Genomic DNA, 16632 nt, shown 5'->3' with positions numbered 1-16632 from the left:
GCGAATCTACTACTGTTGCAGGCAAAGCGTTCCATTCCCTTACTACTCTGAGTAATGAAACTACCTCTGACATCAAAGTGTGCAATAAACTGGGACCATTGGCAGCTTTGTATTGGATCCTGCTCTTTCCCAGGGATTGGAGAGGCCAGACAGGCAAAGCCTCTGTCCACCCTACACACACCGCACCCCCCACCCCCACCCCACCTAGACTGTGGGCTCCAGTAGTCTGGCTGGCAGAGAACCTGAGGATTTCCAGTTTCAAAACTCCTCATTCACTGAGGGCACCGAATATTTACCATGGCCACACATAGCTCACAGCTGACACTGAGGCTGGTGTAGCCCAAGTGACTTCACAGGTTCAGGTCTGAGGGGTTCTCCGCTTCAGTACTGCAGTAGGCGAGATTTACTCATCTGTCCATCACATGTACCATTTACCAGGGATCATTCATTACTCTCACTGCACACCAGGTCGATATCTTCAAGCAGAAATGCTCACAGCCAGACTAGAGCCAACAGTGTCACAAGCTGGATGTGATGAACAGTTAGCTCACTCCCCAAGGAATTGGAGACAGGAGGCTGTGACAAACCAATAAAGCCACTTGTAATTATATTAGTCGCCAAGATCCCAGCAAGGAAACAGATTGCACACTCTCATGCTCAAGTGTTAATCAAGCTGGCTTGACATTACCCTGGTGAAGACATGCAAATCACGCTACATTCAATACATCCAGCTCAGCCAACAGACCCCATGCCACTGCAGCAAGAGATCTGACTGACCCCTCCTGTAACTCTACACTGTGCTGATCTATAATTCTCCTGATCCTGGGGAGATATTTGTACACTGCCAAACACTTCCTTTCAAAAAAAAAGCATTTCACTGCTAGAGGGCCAATGGATGGTCAACATACTGGCTCAGGAAATGCGAACAGCAATTCTGGCTCTCAACACCTTCATCAGAAATGGACTCTCTTGCCTCATACATTCTCTTCACATGACAGCTCAGGGGGATGGGAGCAGAGCAGGATACATGGCAAAGCTGCCAATGGTCTCAGTTTTTTGTACACTTTGATGCTGGGATCAAAGATTTAAGTGACTGCATTTCACCCTCATTCCAGGAATTTCAAAACAGTGTTTCACAGAGTGGTCACAAGGAGCATGTATGCTACAGGCCCCACTGTCTCTATATTAGGGCTGAGACACGCAAGGAGCTTTACTCTGTATCTAACCCCATACTGTCCCTGTCCTGGGTGTGTTTGATGTGGGACTGTGTTGAGGGTACACTATTTTTGGTTTTAACGAGGCTAGCAAGATCTTTATTAAAAGAGTAAAAGTCGCTTTACTCTCGAGCAGTCCTGTCCCGGTCCTCTCTGACAAAGTGTCTAGGCCCGAAACGTCAGCTTTTGTGCTCCTGAGATGCTGCTTGGCCTGCTGCTTGGCCTGCTGTGTTCATCCAGCTCCACACTTTGTTATCTTGGATTCTCCAGCATCTGCAGCTCCCGTTATCCCTGTCCTGGGAATGTGTGATGGGTACAGTGTAGAAGGACTTCACTCTGTTCCTAACCCGGTGTTGCATCTGCCCAGAGAGATTTGATGGAATTGTGTTGAGGGAGAACTGATGTTAGCTACTGAACTACTGACAGCATCAGGGCCTTTTCTCGCTTTATATTTTCTGGCAGCAGTAACAGGATAGCAGGTCAGGATTGGGAACCATGGCTAACAGAATGGCTGTCTGTCACCTTGGGAACCTTCCAACCAAACATAATAGCCCCAAGGTAGCTGCAGTCCCCAGTGAAAATAGCCAACTCAAAACAGACAGGGTCAGGACAGGAGAATTGAAATCCCAATTGCTCCTTGTCTGTGTGGCTTGACAGCAGGCTGGGGTGTAGCCACAGAGAGAGTTAGACTGCTCTGTAAGAACTAGATGCAATCATACTCACTGTGAGTAAACTCCCTGATGGAAGCTAAATTGTAATATACAGCATTCTGTTTTTCTGTGTTTCAGTTATAACGTGCACAGTTAAATCAGAACTTATTTTTACAACAAGCTTGGTGTGCCAAAACAATGTTCTGTTTGAATAAAGTTTCTATAGTCCGCAAAGGGCCAGTTGCCTATCTCTGCTTTGCAGGGAGTTTAATCACTCAGCTGCAACAGAACACAAGGGGTGAGGACACACCCAATGGCACTGCCCAGAGACTGGTGCCAAGTATACCAGCAGAAGGAGGCCCAGCTTTGGTCCTTCAGTTGTGTCTCAGTGTGGCACACGGCCAAAAGACGCAATTGGCTTCAGCATTTCTGCTATGCTGGGGCAAATTTCCCACAGTGCCATTGGAGTTGTTTGATGGAGATAGTGTTGAGGGGGCTTCACTTTATATCTAACCCCGCGCTGTCCCTGTCCTTGGAGTGTTTGATAGGGACAGTGTTTTATTCATTCACAGGATTTGAGGGCTGCTGGATAGGCCGGCATTTATTGCCCATCCTTAATGGCCCAAAAGATGGTTATGAGTCGGCCATATTGCTGTGGCTCTGGACTCCATGTAGTCCAGACCAGGTAAGGATGGCAGTTTCCCTCCCCAAAGGTAGAGGAATTTTTACAGTGTATCTAACCCCATGCTGTCGTGTCATGGGAGTGTTTGCTGGGGACAGTGTAGAGGGAGCTTTACTCTGTATCTAACCCTGTGCTGTCCCTGTCTTGGAAGTGTTTGATGGGGAGATGTGAGGAATGTTTAATCTGTGCTGTGTCAGTGGACACTGGCTCACCAGAATTGGTAAATGCAAAGTTGGCTTAAGACATGACCCAGTTCAGCTGCGATGCCACTCCTGGTCAAACTGCCCACTAGTAAATTTGGCTCCGAGTTCACAAGTGAAGCCTGGCTGTCAGACTGAGGTACCAAGAGGAGCTGAAATCTCTACTTCTCCCCTCTCTGTCCCTGGGTGAAATTCAGATCCATAGTTTGGCCAACCACACAGCATCAAGTTTGTGGGGAAAAGGAGAAATGTGGAACAACTTAAGATTTCTGCAGGAGACATCAGTTTGTTGTTTTTTTTATGTGGAGAGTATTTTTTTTATTAATTGGAGTTTTCTGTGTAATAAGAATAAAACTAATTTAAAACAGCCCAGTATAATCAGTCAGAATCAAACAGCATCTTTAGACAGAACACAGCAGCTATGCCAGAGACTAACTAACCATTTCCTACATGTTGCAGATGGGTGTAAGATAAACCATCAAAAATTAAATATAACTGAACATCAAAACTGTTCGAACAGAAAGGAAAATGCTTTACTATTATTTCAGATCCTGTGCTTTTCATTCATCCAGGACCAGTTTCATTTGTTTTACAGTCAGGATCATTCAGATTCATGGTATTAGTGAGTGGCTGCTTGGAGCTGGAACCATGGCAGATACAGTAACATTTTTTGAACACCCCACCAGCATGGATAACAAGAGCTACTCCAAATTGAGGGGACTTATTGCCAAGCTTAATCCTGTTCCCTCTCTCTGTGTAAAATAGACATTGCAGAAGAGTTGCCTGCTGGGTGTTGGATTACCACAGGCCATGGTAGACAACTGGCCTCAGTACCTTGAAAAACGTTCCCACTTCCTGGCAGTTGACTGAAAACCTTGCAGGTTATGGAATCAGAGGGTTTTTTTTTGCAAATCCACTCATAAGAGGTGGGCATCACCAGTCAGACCAGCATTTATTGCCTAGTTGTCCTCAAGGTGGTGGTAGTGATCTGCCTCCTTGAACCACTGCAGTCTATTTGCTGTAAGTAGATCCACAATCCTGTTGGAGAGGGAATTCCAGGATTTGACACTGAAGGAATGGTGATACATTTCCAAGTCAGGATGGTGTGTGGCTTGGAAGGGAACTTACAGGGGATGGTGTTCCCATGTATCTGCTGTTCTTTTAGAATGAAGTGGTTATGGGTTTGGAAGGTGCAGACTGAGGATCTTTGGTGCATTTCTACAATGCATCTTGTAGATAGTACACACTGCTGCTACTGAGTGTGTGTGGTAGAGGGAGTGGATGTTTGTGGATGTGGTGCCAATCAAGGGGCTGCTTTGTCCTGGATGGTATCAAACTTCTTGAGTGTTGTTGGAGCTGCACTCGTCCAGGCAAATGAGGAGTGATCTAACACACTCCTGATTTATGGCTTTATCTCAACACCTTTGAAATGAGTTGAGCATTTCTGCCTCTACAGTCCTTTCAGGGAGAGTGTTGTGGATCCTTCAGCTGAAAACAGCTTTGTCATCTCCTCTCTAATCCTTTACCAGTTTAAACCCATGTCCCTTAGTCACTGTTGCTGCGCAGAGGTAGTGCACCCATCTGCACTATCCAAACTCATCACAACCTTGCACACCTCAGTCACGTTTCCCGTCAAATCTCCTTAGTTCCATTAACAATGCCTGCCTTTGACTTTCTGTCAAAGCTGCCTTGCTCCAGTCATGGTTGAAATCCTTACTGGTTTTCCTCGCAGCCTCTCTCATGCCCTGACACATGGGTCTCAAGTCCACCGTGGGACGCACATGAGATGTTCTTTTGGGGTGGATTAGGTGGTTGCACAGGACAGCATTGGTCACTTGGTATCTTTCCAGGCATGCATTGTGCTCACAGAGAAATGATTCTCAGCAGTGAGTGGGGATACAAGAAGGAAAAGGCATGTTTAACCTTAACACCTGTTTTACTTCTTTGTTCCAAGTTAAAAGCCCTGAGAAAAAAGCATAGCAGGGTCTCACTGTAATGTACCATAAAAGGTTTGTAGAAAGTGCTTCTCCTAACTGCTTTGATTCAGTCACCTGACACTTACTGCTCTAAGTGTTTACTGTATCCAGGACTGAGTGACAACAATACACATTTACATCGCACTGTTAACATTGTAAAATTGCCCATAGCATTGTGATCAAAGAAAATTGGCACTGAAGCCAAGGAGGGGATATTAGAGGAGGTGATCACAAATATAACCAAAGAGATAGTTTTAACAAATGTCAAAAAGGAGGAAAGAAAAGATTTAGGGATGAGTTTCTGTAGACAGGATCCAGGCAGTTGCAAGTACAACTGTTGATGACAGGGTAAAAAGACTGGAGGATGCACAAATGCAGTTTGCCTGATTGCCACCCTCAGCACTGGCATTAATACCCATTCTGTCTGTCACACCGTGTCTCCCGGATGCACCAGGCGCAGGGTGACCTCCATCATTACAAAGGACAGAACAAGAGTTCAGGCAGGTACTACGAACCTCCTGCTGCTTTAAGGGAAATGATTGGAAACTAAGTCTGGCTAAAGTGCAATTTGAAAGAAAACTAAAACACACTTATGGCTCTCACATGGAGTACAATTGCTGTTCAGTTCACTTCACCATCCCAGCAGTTCAGACTGACCCTGACCTGGAAACACCATCACCATGTGGATTACAGCTGTTCAACTAGGTAGCTCACTGCCAGCACCATCTTTCTCCAAAATAGAGATTGCAAAGTGACAAAAATTAGCAGGAGAGTGAGATAACACAGCAGGCCAGGCAGCATGAGAGCAGCAGGAAATCTGACGTTTCGGGTCGGGACCCTTCTTCAAACCCAAAACGTCAGCCTTCCTGCTCCTTTGATGCTGCTTGGCCTGCTGTGTTCATCCAATTCTACACCTTGTTATCGCAGACTCCAGCATCAGCAGTTTCTACTATGTCCAGGAGAGTGAGATAATTTAAATTTGTTCATGGTCAAGCCAGCATTTATTGTTCATCCCTAATTGCCCAGAGGGCAGTTAAGAGTCAGGTACATTGCTGTGGGTCTGAGCCACATGTGGGCCAGAGTAGTAAGGATGGCAGATCTCCTTCCCTACCTGACATTAATGAACCAGATGACTCTTTTCATTACAATTGACTTGCGATATAGTTATCATCAGGCTGCATTTTATTCCAGATTTTTCTATTGAATTCAAATTTCATTATCTGCCATGCTGGCATGAACCCTGGTCGCCTGACCATTAGCCTGCAACTCTGGGTTACTAATCCAGTGACATTACCATCATGCCACTGCCTGCCCCAATTGCCCAGTGGAAGGTGATAGTGAGCCATCATTTTGAACTGGTACAATCCATTTGGTGCAGGTACACCCGCGATGCCGTTAGGGAGCGAATTGCAGCATTTTGACATAGAAACATTGAAGGTATGTTTCCAAGTGAGTGGTTTGGAGGGGAGCATGAAGTTGGTGGTTTTCGCATGTTTCTGCTGCCCTCGTCCTTCTAGATGGTGGAGATGTGGAGTGTGGAAGGCACTGTGGAGCATGGGAAAGTTGCTGTTGATTGGCTGATAGGAAGAAAGATGTTAGTGCAAAGACAGCAATGCTCCATAATGTATGCCCGTGAATCTCAGGGGAGCTAGCGTGAGGCTTGGCTTGCCCCATTCCACCCCACTCTCCCCAAACCTGGTTGAACACTGGAACCTCAGCTTAAGTGTGGCAGATACAGCAGCATGGGCATGTTTCACAATTGTGCCTGTAGACAGGGAACCCAAGCCAAATCCAATCCCCTCCGCTGTGAGGGATCAAGGCCCACATGACAATAGACACTAATGTTGGGCCACTATTATCAGCATTATTGTGGCCCACAAACAGCAGAATGGGCCAACACAGTCAAAGTTGTTTAACAAACAGCAGTAAGGTATTCATGAACAAAATATTGCCCTTTTTTATAAGCCTTCCTGTACTTTCCTCCACCCCACCCCCCATCCAATAAGCTGCTCTTGAAACTCAATCAGGAAATCAGAATGATACCTTAAGCTGCCAGAATATGAACATTTTTAAAATGTCAGTTAATTAAGTTCAGGTATGAGTAAACATTTTTCATTCCTACGGCAGTATAGCTATGTGGGACGTTGCATAGTTCTGTCACAATAATCCTTCTCTTCCTATCACTGAATCAAAGTCAACACCCTTCTGAGTATATCTTCCTTGTTCCTGCTCAATTCTACATACCTACCCCTGTAGTGTTTTCATTCTCAAAATAGTGCAATCGCTTAGCCCAGGATCTTAAAACTCGAAGTCTAAGCACCTCCCTGCCACCACAACCAAACCTTCCCTTCAATCAGTAAACCCAGACTTGTTACTAATAACTGTGGTGATATCAGCATTTTGTCCATTTTTGGTGCCACCCTGCAATTTGAAAGTTGACCTTTCAACTGGGATTCCCTTTGACGAACACATGTAAATGACTCTGTATTGCGAAAATATTGCCCAAGGTTGACTAGTCCTCCCTCTATCCTCTCTTCGTAAAAGATGACATCCCGAGGAGTGCAGCATCTGTACTGTACTGGGGAAGAGCGACAGCCTGGACGATTAAAATCTCTGAAGTGGGTTGGGGGGGCAGGGGGTGCAAACTCATGAACATCTGAGTTCAGACTGAGACTTAAAGCAAAAGGATAAACATTCCTAAAAGCATCAAAAATGGTTTAATTTAAAATCTAATACAGCACTAAGGGAACAGAGGGATTATTGGAGGGCAGGAAAGAGGAATTGAGGTGAATCAATCATGATCTTACTGCATGGCAGACATGCTAGGAGGGGGCTGAATAGCCTATTCTTGCCCTAAATTCTTATGCTAAGGGTTTAGTAAAGCTGTAGAAGGTGGTAAAATTCAAAACGTTTAGTAAATGTTTCAATCATTAAAGGTTTCAGTGGAGGGAGCATCATGTTCGGATTCAGTGTCTGTCTCAGTCCTTTGGGAGTAACCCCAATAAATTCTGCAGTTATCGGCTTACAAAGTGTCAATACACCATTGGGAAAAAACCTCAATTTGTAAAACTGGAAGGTTATTTTATTTAAACTTATGTAAATAACAGTGCTAACAAAGCTAAAATAACAAAGCTAAGCAGCTAAAACTTGTCATACAAATCAAACCACAAACCTTGTGTGGGAATTAGACACGGGCCCAGCACTAATAAATTGACACAACATTGCAGCCCAACCTGCACAAACTGACTTTTTTTTGTCATTATATTTCTCATCAGAAAGTCACTGACTATTCCTGTAAATTTTCCCCTTTAATCACTAAAGAAAGCTCCAGTCAGTACAGTAAGCCAGTTTTATATAATGGCAGACCTGTCCCCTACCAGTACAGTATCCCTGAGTTATACAGTGACAGACCTGCGCCCACCAGTACTGTACCCCAGTGTTATACAGTGACAGACCTGTCCCCCACCAGTACTGCACCCCAGTGTTATACAGTGACTGACGTGTCCCCCACCAGTACTGCACCCCAGTGTTATACAGTGACAGACCTGTCCCCCACCAATACTGCACACCAGTGTTATACAGTGACAGACCTGTCCCCCACCAGTACTGCACCCCAGTGTTATACAGTGACAGACCTGTCCCCCACCAGTACTGCACCCCAGTGTTATACAGTGACAGACCTGTCCCCCACCAATACTGCACCCCAGTGTTATACAGTGACAGACCTGTCCCCCACCAGTACTGCACCCCAGTGTTATACAGTGACAGACCTGTCCCCCACCAATACTGCACCCCAGTGTTATACAGTGACAGATCTGCCCCCCCCCCAGTACTGCATGCCAGTGTTATACAGTGACAGACCTGTCCCCCACCAGTACTGCACCCCAGTGTTATACAGTGACAAACCTGCCCCACCAGTACTCCACCCCAGTGTTATACAGTGACAGACCTGTCCCCCACCATTACTGCACCCCAGTGTTATGTACCTTACGAAGGAGCAGCGATCCAAAAGCTCGTGATTTCAAATAAACCTGCTGAACTATAACCTGGTGTGGTGTGACTTCTGACCTTGTACAGTGACAGACCTGCCCCCCCAGTACTGTACCGCAGTGTTATACAGTGACAGACCTGTCCCCCACCAGTACTGCACCCCAGTGTTATACAGTGACAGACCTGTCCCCCACCAGTACTGCACCCCAGTGTTATACAGTGACAGACCTGTCCCCCACCAGTACTGCACCCCAGTGTTATACAGTGGCAGACCTGCACCCCAGTGGTATACAGTGACAGATCTGCCCCCCTCCAGTACTGAACGCCAGTGTTATACAGTGACAGATCTGCCCCCCCCCCCAGTACTGTACCCCAGTGTTATACAGTGACAGACCTGCCCCCCCAGTACCGTACACCAGTTATACAGTGACAGACCTGTCCTCACCAGTACTGCACCCCAGTGTTATACAGTGACAGACCTGTACCCCACCAGTACTGTACCCCAGTTTATTAGTGACAGACCTGTCCCCCACCAGTACTGCACCCCAGTGTTATGCAGTGACAAACCTGCCCCACCAGTACTCCACCCCAGTGTTATACAGTGACAGACCTGCCCCCCCCAGTACTGCACCCCAGTGTTATACAGTGACAGACCTGCCCCCCCAGTACTGTACCCCAGTGTTATACAGTGACAGACCTGTCCCCCACCAGTACTGTACCCCAGTGTTATACAGTGACAGACCTGACCCCCACCAGTACTGCACCCCAGTGTTATACAGTGACAGACCTGTTCCCCACCAGTACTGCACCCCAGTGTTATACAGTGACAGACCTGCCCCCCCAGTACTGTACCGCAGTGTTATACAGTGACAGACCTGTCCCACACCAGTACTGCACCCCAGTGTTATACAGAGACAGACCTGTCCCCCACCAGTACTGCACCCCAGTGTTATACAGTGACAGACCTGACCCCCACCAGTACTGCACCCCAGTGTTATACAGTGACAGACCTGTCCACGACCAGTACTGCACCCCAGTGTTATACAGTGACAGACCTGTCCCCCACCAGTACTGCACCCCAGTGTTATACAGTGACAGACCTGCGCCCCAGTGTTATACAGTGACAGGTCTGCCCCCCCCAGTACTGCATGCCAGTGTTATACAGTGATAGATCTGCCCATCCCAGTACTGCACGCCAGTGTTATACAGTGACAGACCTGCCCCCCCAGTACTGCACCCCAGTGTTATACAGTGACAGACCTGTCCCCCACCAGTACTGCACCCCAGTGTTATACAGTGACAAATCTGCCCCACTAGTACTGCACCCCAGTGTTATACAGTGACAAACCTGCCCCCCCCAGTACTGTACCCCAGTGTTATACAGTGACAGACCTCCCCCCCCAGTACTGTACCCCAGTGTTATACAGTGACAGACCTGCCCCCCCCAGTACCGTACCCCAGTGTTATACATTGACAGACCTGTCCTCACCAGTACTGCACCCCAGTGTTATACAGTGACAGACCTGACCCAACCAGTACTGCACCCCAGTGTTATACAGTGACAGACCTGTCCCCCACCAGTACTGCACCCCAGTGTTATGTACCTGCCGAAGGAGCAGCGATCCAAAAGCTCATGATTTCAATAAACCTGCTGAACTATAACCTGGTGTGGTGTGACTTCTGTCCTTGTACAGTGACAGACCTGTCCTCACCAGTACTGTACCCCAGTGTTATACAGTGACAGACCTGTCCCCACCAGTACTGTACCCCAGTGTTATACAGTGACAGACCTGTCCCCCACCAGTACTGCACCCCAGTGTTATACAGTGACAGACCTGCCCCCCCCATACTGTACCCCAGTGTTATACAGTGACAGACCTGTCCCCCACCAGTACTGTACCCCAGTGTTATACAGTGACAGACCCATCCCCCACCAGTACTGTACCCCAGTGTTATACAGTGACAGACCTGTCCCCCACTGGTACTGCACCCCAGTGTTATACAGTGACAGACCTGTCCCCCACCAGTACTGCACCCCAGTGTTATGTACCTGACGAAGGAGCAGCGATCCAAAAGCTCATGATTTCAATAAACCTGCTGAACTATAACCTGGTGTGGTGTGACTTCTGTCCTTGTACAGTGACAGACCTGTCCTCACCAGTACTGTACCCCAGTGTTATACAGTGACAGACCTGTCCTCACCAGTACTGTACCCCAGTGTTATACAGTGACAGACCTGCCCCCACCAGTACTGCACCCCAGTGTTATACAGTGACAGACCCGTCCCCCACCAGTACTGTACCCCAGTGTTATACAGTGACAGACCCGTCCCCCACCAGTACTCTACCCCAGTGTTATACAGTGACAGACCTGTCCCCCACCAGTACTCTACCCCAGTGTTATACAGTGACAGACCTGTCCCCCACTGGTACTGCACCCCAGAGTTATACAGTGACAGACCTGTCCCCCACCGGTACTGCACCCCAGTGTTATACAGTGACAGACCTGTTCCCCACCATTACTGCACCCCAGTGTTATGTACCTTACGAAGGAGCAGCGATCCAAAAGCTCGTGATTTCAAATAAACCTGCTGAACTATAACCTGGTGTGGTGTGACTTCTGACCTTGTACAGTGACAGACCTGCCCCCACCAGTACTGTACCCCAGTGTTATACAGTGACAGACCTATCCTCACCAGTACTGTACCCCAGTGTTATACAGTGACAGACCTGCCCCCACCAGTACCGTACCCCAGTGTCGTACAGTGACAGACCTGTCCTCACCAGTACTGCACCCCAGTGTTATACAGTGACAGACCTGTCCTCACCAGTACTGTACCCGTGTTATACAGTGACAGACCCGTCTCCATCAGTACTGTATCCCAGTGTTATATAGTGACAGACCTGTCCCCATCGGTACTGCACCCCAGTGTTATACAGTGACAGACCTGTCCCCACCAGTACTGTTACCCCAGTGTTATACAGTGACAGACCTGTCCCCCACCAGTACTGTTACCCCAGTGTTATACAGTGACAGACCTGTCCCCACCAGTACTGTACCCCAGTGTTATACAGTGACAGACCTGTCCCCCACCAGTACTGCACCCCAGTGTTATACAGTGACAGACCTGCCCCCCCCATACTGTACCCCAGTGTTATACAGTGACAGACCTGTCCCCCACCAGTACTGTACCCCAGTGTTATACAGTGACAGACCCATCCCCCACCAGTACTGTACCCCAGTGTTATACAGTGACAGACCTGTCCCCCACTGGTACTGCACCCCAGTGTTATACAGTGACAGACCTGTCCCCCACCAGTACTGCACCCCAGTGTTATGTACCTGACGAAGGAGCAGCGATCCAAAAGCTCATGATTTCAATAAACCTGCTGAACTATAACCTGGTGTGGTGTGACTTCTGTCCTTGTACAGTGACAGACCTGTCCTCACCAGTACTGTACCCCAGTGTTATACAGTGACAGACCTGTCCTCACCAGTACTGTACCCCAGTGTTATACAGTGACAGACCTGCCCCCACCAGTACTGCACCCCAGTGTTATACAGTGACAGACCCGTCCCCCACCAGTACTGTACCCCAGTGTTATACAGTGACAGACCCGTCCCCCACCAGTACTCTACCCCAGTGTTATACAGTGACAGACCTGTCCCCCACTGGTACTGCACCCCAGAGTTATACAGTGACAGACCTGTCCCCCACCGGTACTGCACCCCAGTGTTATACAGTGACAGACCTGTTCCCCACCATTACTGCACCCCAGTGTTATGTACCTTACGAAGGAGCAGCGATCCAAAAGCTCGTGATTTCAAATAAACCTGCTGAACTATAACCTGGTGTGGTGTGACTTCTGACCTTGTACAGTGACAGACCTGCCCCCACCAGTACTGTACCCCAGTGTTATACAGTGACAGACCTATCCTCACCAGTACTGTACCCCAGTGTTATACAGTGACAGACCTGCCCCCACCAGTACCGTACCCCAGTGTCGTACAGTGACAGACCTGTCCTCACCAGTACTGCACCCCAGTGTTATACAGTGACAGACCTGTCCTCACCAGTACTGTACCCGTGTTATACAGTGACAGACCCGTCTCCATCAGTACTGTATCCCAGTGTTATATAGTGACAGACCTGTCCCCATCGGTACTGCACCCCAGTGTTATACAGTGACAGACCTGTCCCCACCAGTACTGTTACCCCAGTGTTATACAGTGACAGACCTGTCCCCCACCAGTACTGTACCCCAGTGTTATACAGTGACAGACCTGCCCCCCCCCAGTACTGTACCCCAGTGTTATACAGTGACAGACCTGTCCCCCACCAGTACTGTACCCCAGTGTTATACAGTGACAGACCTGTCCCCCACCAGTACTGCACCCCAGTGTTATACAGTGACAGACCTGTCCCCCACCAGTACTGCACCCCAGTGTTATACAGTGACAAACCTGCCCCACCAGTACTCCACCCCAGTGTTATACAGTGACAGACCTGCCCCCCCAGTACTGTACCCCAGTGTTATACAGTGACAGACCTATCCCCCACCAGTACTGCACCCCAGTGTTATACAGTGACAGACCTGCCCCCCCAGTACTGTACCGCAGTGTTATACAGTGACAGACCTGTCCCCCACCAGTACTGCACCCCAGTGTTATACAGTGACAGACCTGTCCCCACCGGTACTGTACCCCAGTGTTATACAGTGACAGGCCTGTCCCCACCAGTACTGTACCCCAGTGTTATACAGTGACAGACCCGTCCCCACCAGTACTGTACCCCAGTGTTGTACAGTGACAGACCCGTCCCCACCAGTACTGTACCCCAGTGTTATAAGTGACAGACCTGTTACCATCAGTAACTGCACCCCAGTGTTATACAGTGACAGACCTGTCCCCACCAGTACTGTACCCCAGTGTTATACAGTGACAGACCTGTCCCCACCAGTACTGTACCCCAGTGTTATACAGTGACAGACCTGTCCCCCACCAGTACTGTACCCCAGTGTTGTACAGTGACAGACCCGTCCTCACCAGTACTGTACCCCAGTGTTGTACAGTGACAGACCTGTCCCCACCAGTACTGTTACCCCAGTGTTAGACAGGCCTGTATCCACTGATACTTCAGCCAACTACCTACCCAATGAATCTGCAACACAAGTAATTTTTTGTGATTGCTTTCCGCCAATGTCTCACTGAGTTGCTGCTGGATTAATTCCACACTAGAGAGTTAATGATTACAATGAAATGACTTCATGTTAATTTTTGAAGAACAGCAGAGGAGCGACCACCCACACAATATGCTGGCCATTCTGATTCCTTTACAAAACTGATCCTGTACTCAGCCTTTAAACACGAACAGCGATAACCCCCACAAACACCAGTGTCATCTGCAGGCTTCCAAATCTGTACTTTGCAGAGAGAACATCAGTGAACACAAACTGAAACCCAGAGCACTTTCTATGAGAGAGAGAGAGAGAGAGAGAGAAAAGTCATTTCATCCTGCAATTTGCAGGATTGGGGAAGAAAATATCAGCAGCTCTTTACCCTAGGTTTTTTTTCTAAATACAGTTCAACATCATCTGCCCAGAGCCAGTCCAAATTTGGAAGGACAGATCTATTAGCACAAGACTAGGCATTTTTCCAAATTGTTTCTCGCCACAAACCAGCACATCCTACTGAAAATCACAAGTAAGATATTTCACAACACAAACTGCGGGCAGCTTTCATCTTGTTTTGGGGGCATAGGAGGGGAGAGATCCCACTGTGAACTCAGCACAGTCAGGGCCAGCAGTTTACCCACTATGGTTAACTTTGAGAATAAGGTGTGGAATGGGGAATAGAGGCAGCATTCTTGATTTCTAATCCAATGACCCTTCCATTAAACCCCAGAGATAGCACTCACCCAGCTTCCTAAGTGGGGCACAGTCAGTGAACAATACCAGAATGTTACCGTAGATGAGGTCAGAAGTCACACGACGAAGGAGCGGCGCTCCAAAAGCTTGTGATTTCAAATAAATCTGTTGGACTATAACCTGGTGTCATGCGAATTCTGACCTTGCCCACTTCAGTCCAACATCTGTACCTCCACATTTAACGTGGACATGCAGCCCGAACAAGGTCTGGCTCTCCATAGTCAAATAGGCTGTCAGCCTAGATTGATATAGAGTGTCAGTTTACAGCACAAGAGCCCATTTGGCCCATCTCAATTGTGCAAGCCCTTTATCAGAGCCAAGGCAAGAGTACTGCCCACTCAGTGCCTACTGCCTCTATTTGAAAACCTTTAAAGAAAATTTTGGTAATGAGTTATCAAAGCTCCGAACAGCGGGAGTGCACTACTCTGCCCCTCAAATATATTCAATAATCTGAATGCCCCATCACTGAGATGACGCGGTGCAACCACTTTCCCTATTAGAGACATCGCTTCAAAACATCGCTGTCAGAGGCATTTCCAAATTACCGAGGTCTCGCTCCCAAAGAAAAACAATGACGCTTTTTCTACCCCTTTCAAAAATAAACATCCTTTCGGATACATTTCTCAGCTCCAGGTAGCAACTCTCCCAGCTTTCCAGATGAGGGAAGCACAAGCCAGCACCTGGCGCGGGAGAACAGCAAGAAAAAGTTCCACACGTCTGTCTCTGGGGATGAAGAAAATTCAGAGGAATTTGTGAAAAGGTCGAAAGGAAGGGGCTGGGACGGTGAATCTCTAACAGTAGCTCGTTCATGATGTGGAACAGCCTTGAGACACGAAATCTTCCGTTTGAGAAACAAAAATATTTCAATCGAGGAACAAAACATTCCAACTGAGAGACGTTTCTATTGAGATACATTCTTTCATTTGAGAAACAAATATTTCACTTGAGATACAAAATGTTTCAGTTGAGTTACAAAGTATTTGAGATGCAAAGTATTTGATTTGGAAACAATGTTTAATCTGGAAACAAAGTATTTGATTTGGAAACAAAAGTGTGGAGTGTTTGAGAAACACTAGGGGACTTCTGCCTCTCTCACCTTGTCCTGCCTGTTGTCCTCGGGAGACGTTGCCAACTTGCCACAGCTTTTCTCGGGGTTTTCCACTTTGATGAGCCGGTGTTTCGGGGAGACGTACTTGAGCTCGGGAGAAGCTGCTTTCTTGGCCGGGTGTGAATGTGGAGAGGAGCCGGTACCTGGAGCTCCAGGAGCGGCTGTAGAGCCTGCCCCTTGCCCGGCCGCCTCTCCCTCCGAGCGGAGCCGCTGTAGGCAGCGGGAACCGCCGGTGTACGGATCCTCGAAGTCCCGCTCCTTCTGCAGCTTGTAAGCGGCCAGGATGTCGGGTTCTGCCCCTGGCCGCGGGCGGTAGTCGGGTTTCGGAGGCTGCGGGGGCCCCTTGCTGCTCCTGAAGCCCAGGTGCTCCTTGAACCACTTGGCCATCGCTGCCGCCGCCGCGCATCGCTCTGGCCGGGCCGGTCCCGCTCGGCTCCTCACACCGACTGGCACAGGCACTGACTCCGCTCCCGCTCCGACTCCCTCCCAGGGCGAGGCACAGAGGAGCTTCAGCGCCGCCAGCCGGTACCGTGGGCCCTTACAGGGGCACAGCTCCGCCAGGCACTGGCACCAGGCAGAGGGAGAGGGGGTGCTGTACTGACTGGCACCAGGCAGAGGGAGGGAGAGAGAGAGGGACTGACTGGCATCAGGCAGAGGGAGAAAGAGGGGGGTACTGACTGGCACCATGCAGAGGGAGAGAGAGAGGGGGGACTGACTGGCACTAAGCAGAGGGAGGGAGAGAGAGAACTGACTGGTACCAGGCAGAGGGAGGGAGAGAGAGGGGGACTGACTGGCACCAGGGAGGGGGAGAGAGAGAGAAAGTGGGGGGGAACTGACTGGCACCAGGCAGAGGGAGAGAGAGAGAGAGAGGGGGGACTGACTGGC

General features: G+C 48.7%; 1 protein-coding gene across 4 annotated transcripts in view; it reads right to left on the bottom strand.

Annotated features, from left to right (window-relative positions):
• The window catches only part of LOC125446853 (SH2 domain-containing adapter protein F-like), a 209065-nt gene extending 192765 nt beyond the window's left edge, over positions 1-16300 (bottom strand). The window contains exon 1 of one of the 4 annotated variants that reach the window (XR_007246472.2): positions 15736-16300. Coding sequence is in view for 3 of the 4 variants with exons in the window: in XM_048520776.2 (XP_048376733.1) it covers positions 15736-16134 (399 nt within the window). In the remaining variant the exon portion in view is untranslated. The remainder of the gene's footprint in view (positions 1-15735) is intronic. The other 3 variants (XM_048520776.2, XM_048520775.2, XM_048520777.2) reach the window with 3 other exon arrangements.
• Between the last annotated feature and the right edge of the window lie 332 nt (positions 16301-16632).

Source organism: Stegostoma tigrinum, chromosome 36 (genome assembly GCF_030684315.1).
Source record: "Stegostoma tigrinum isolate sSteTig4 chromosome 36, sSteTig4.hap1, whole genome shotgun sequence".
NCBI lineage: Eukaryota > Metazoa > Chordata > Chondrichthyes > Orectolobiformes > Stegostomatidae > Stegostoma > Stegostoma tigrinum.
The sequence above is the reverse complement of the archived record's forward strand: the minus strand, read 5'-3'. Positions and strand labels throughout refer to the sequence as shown.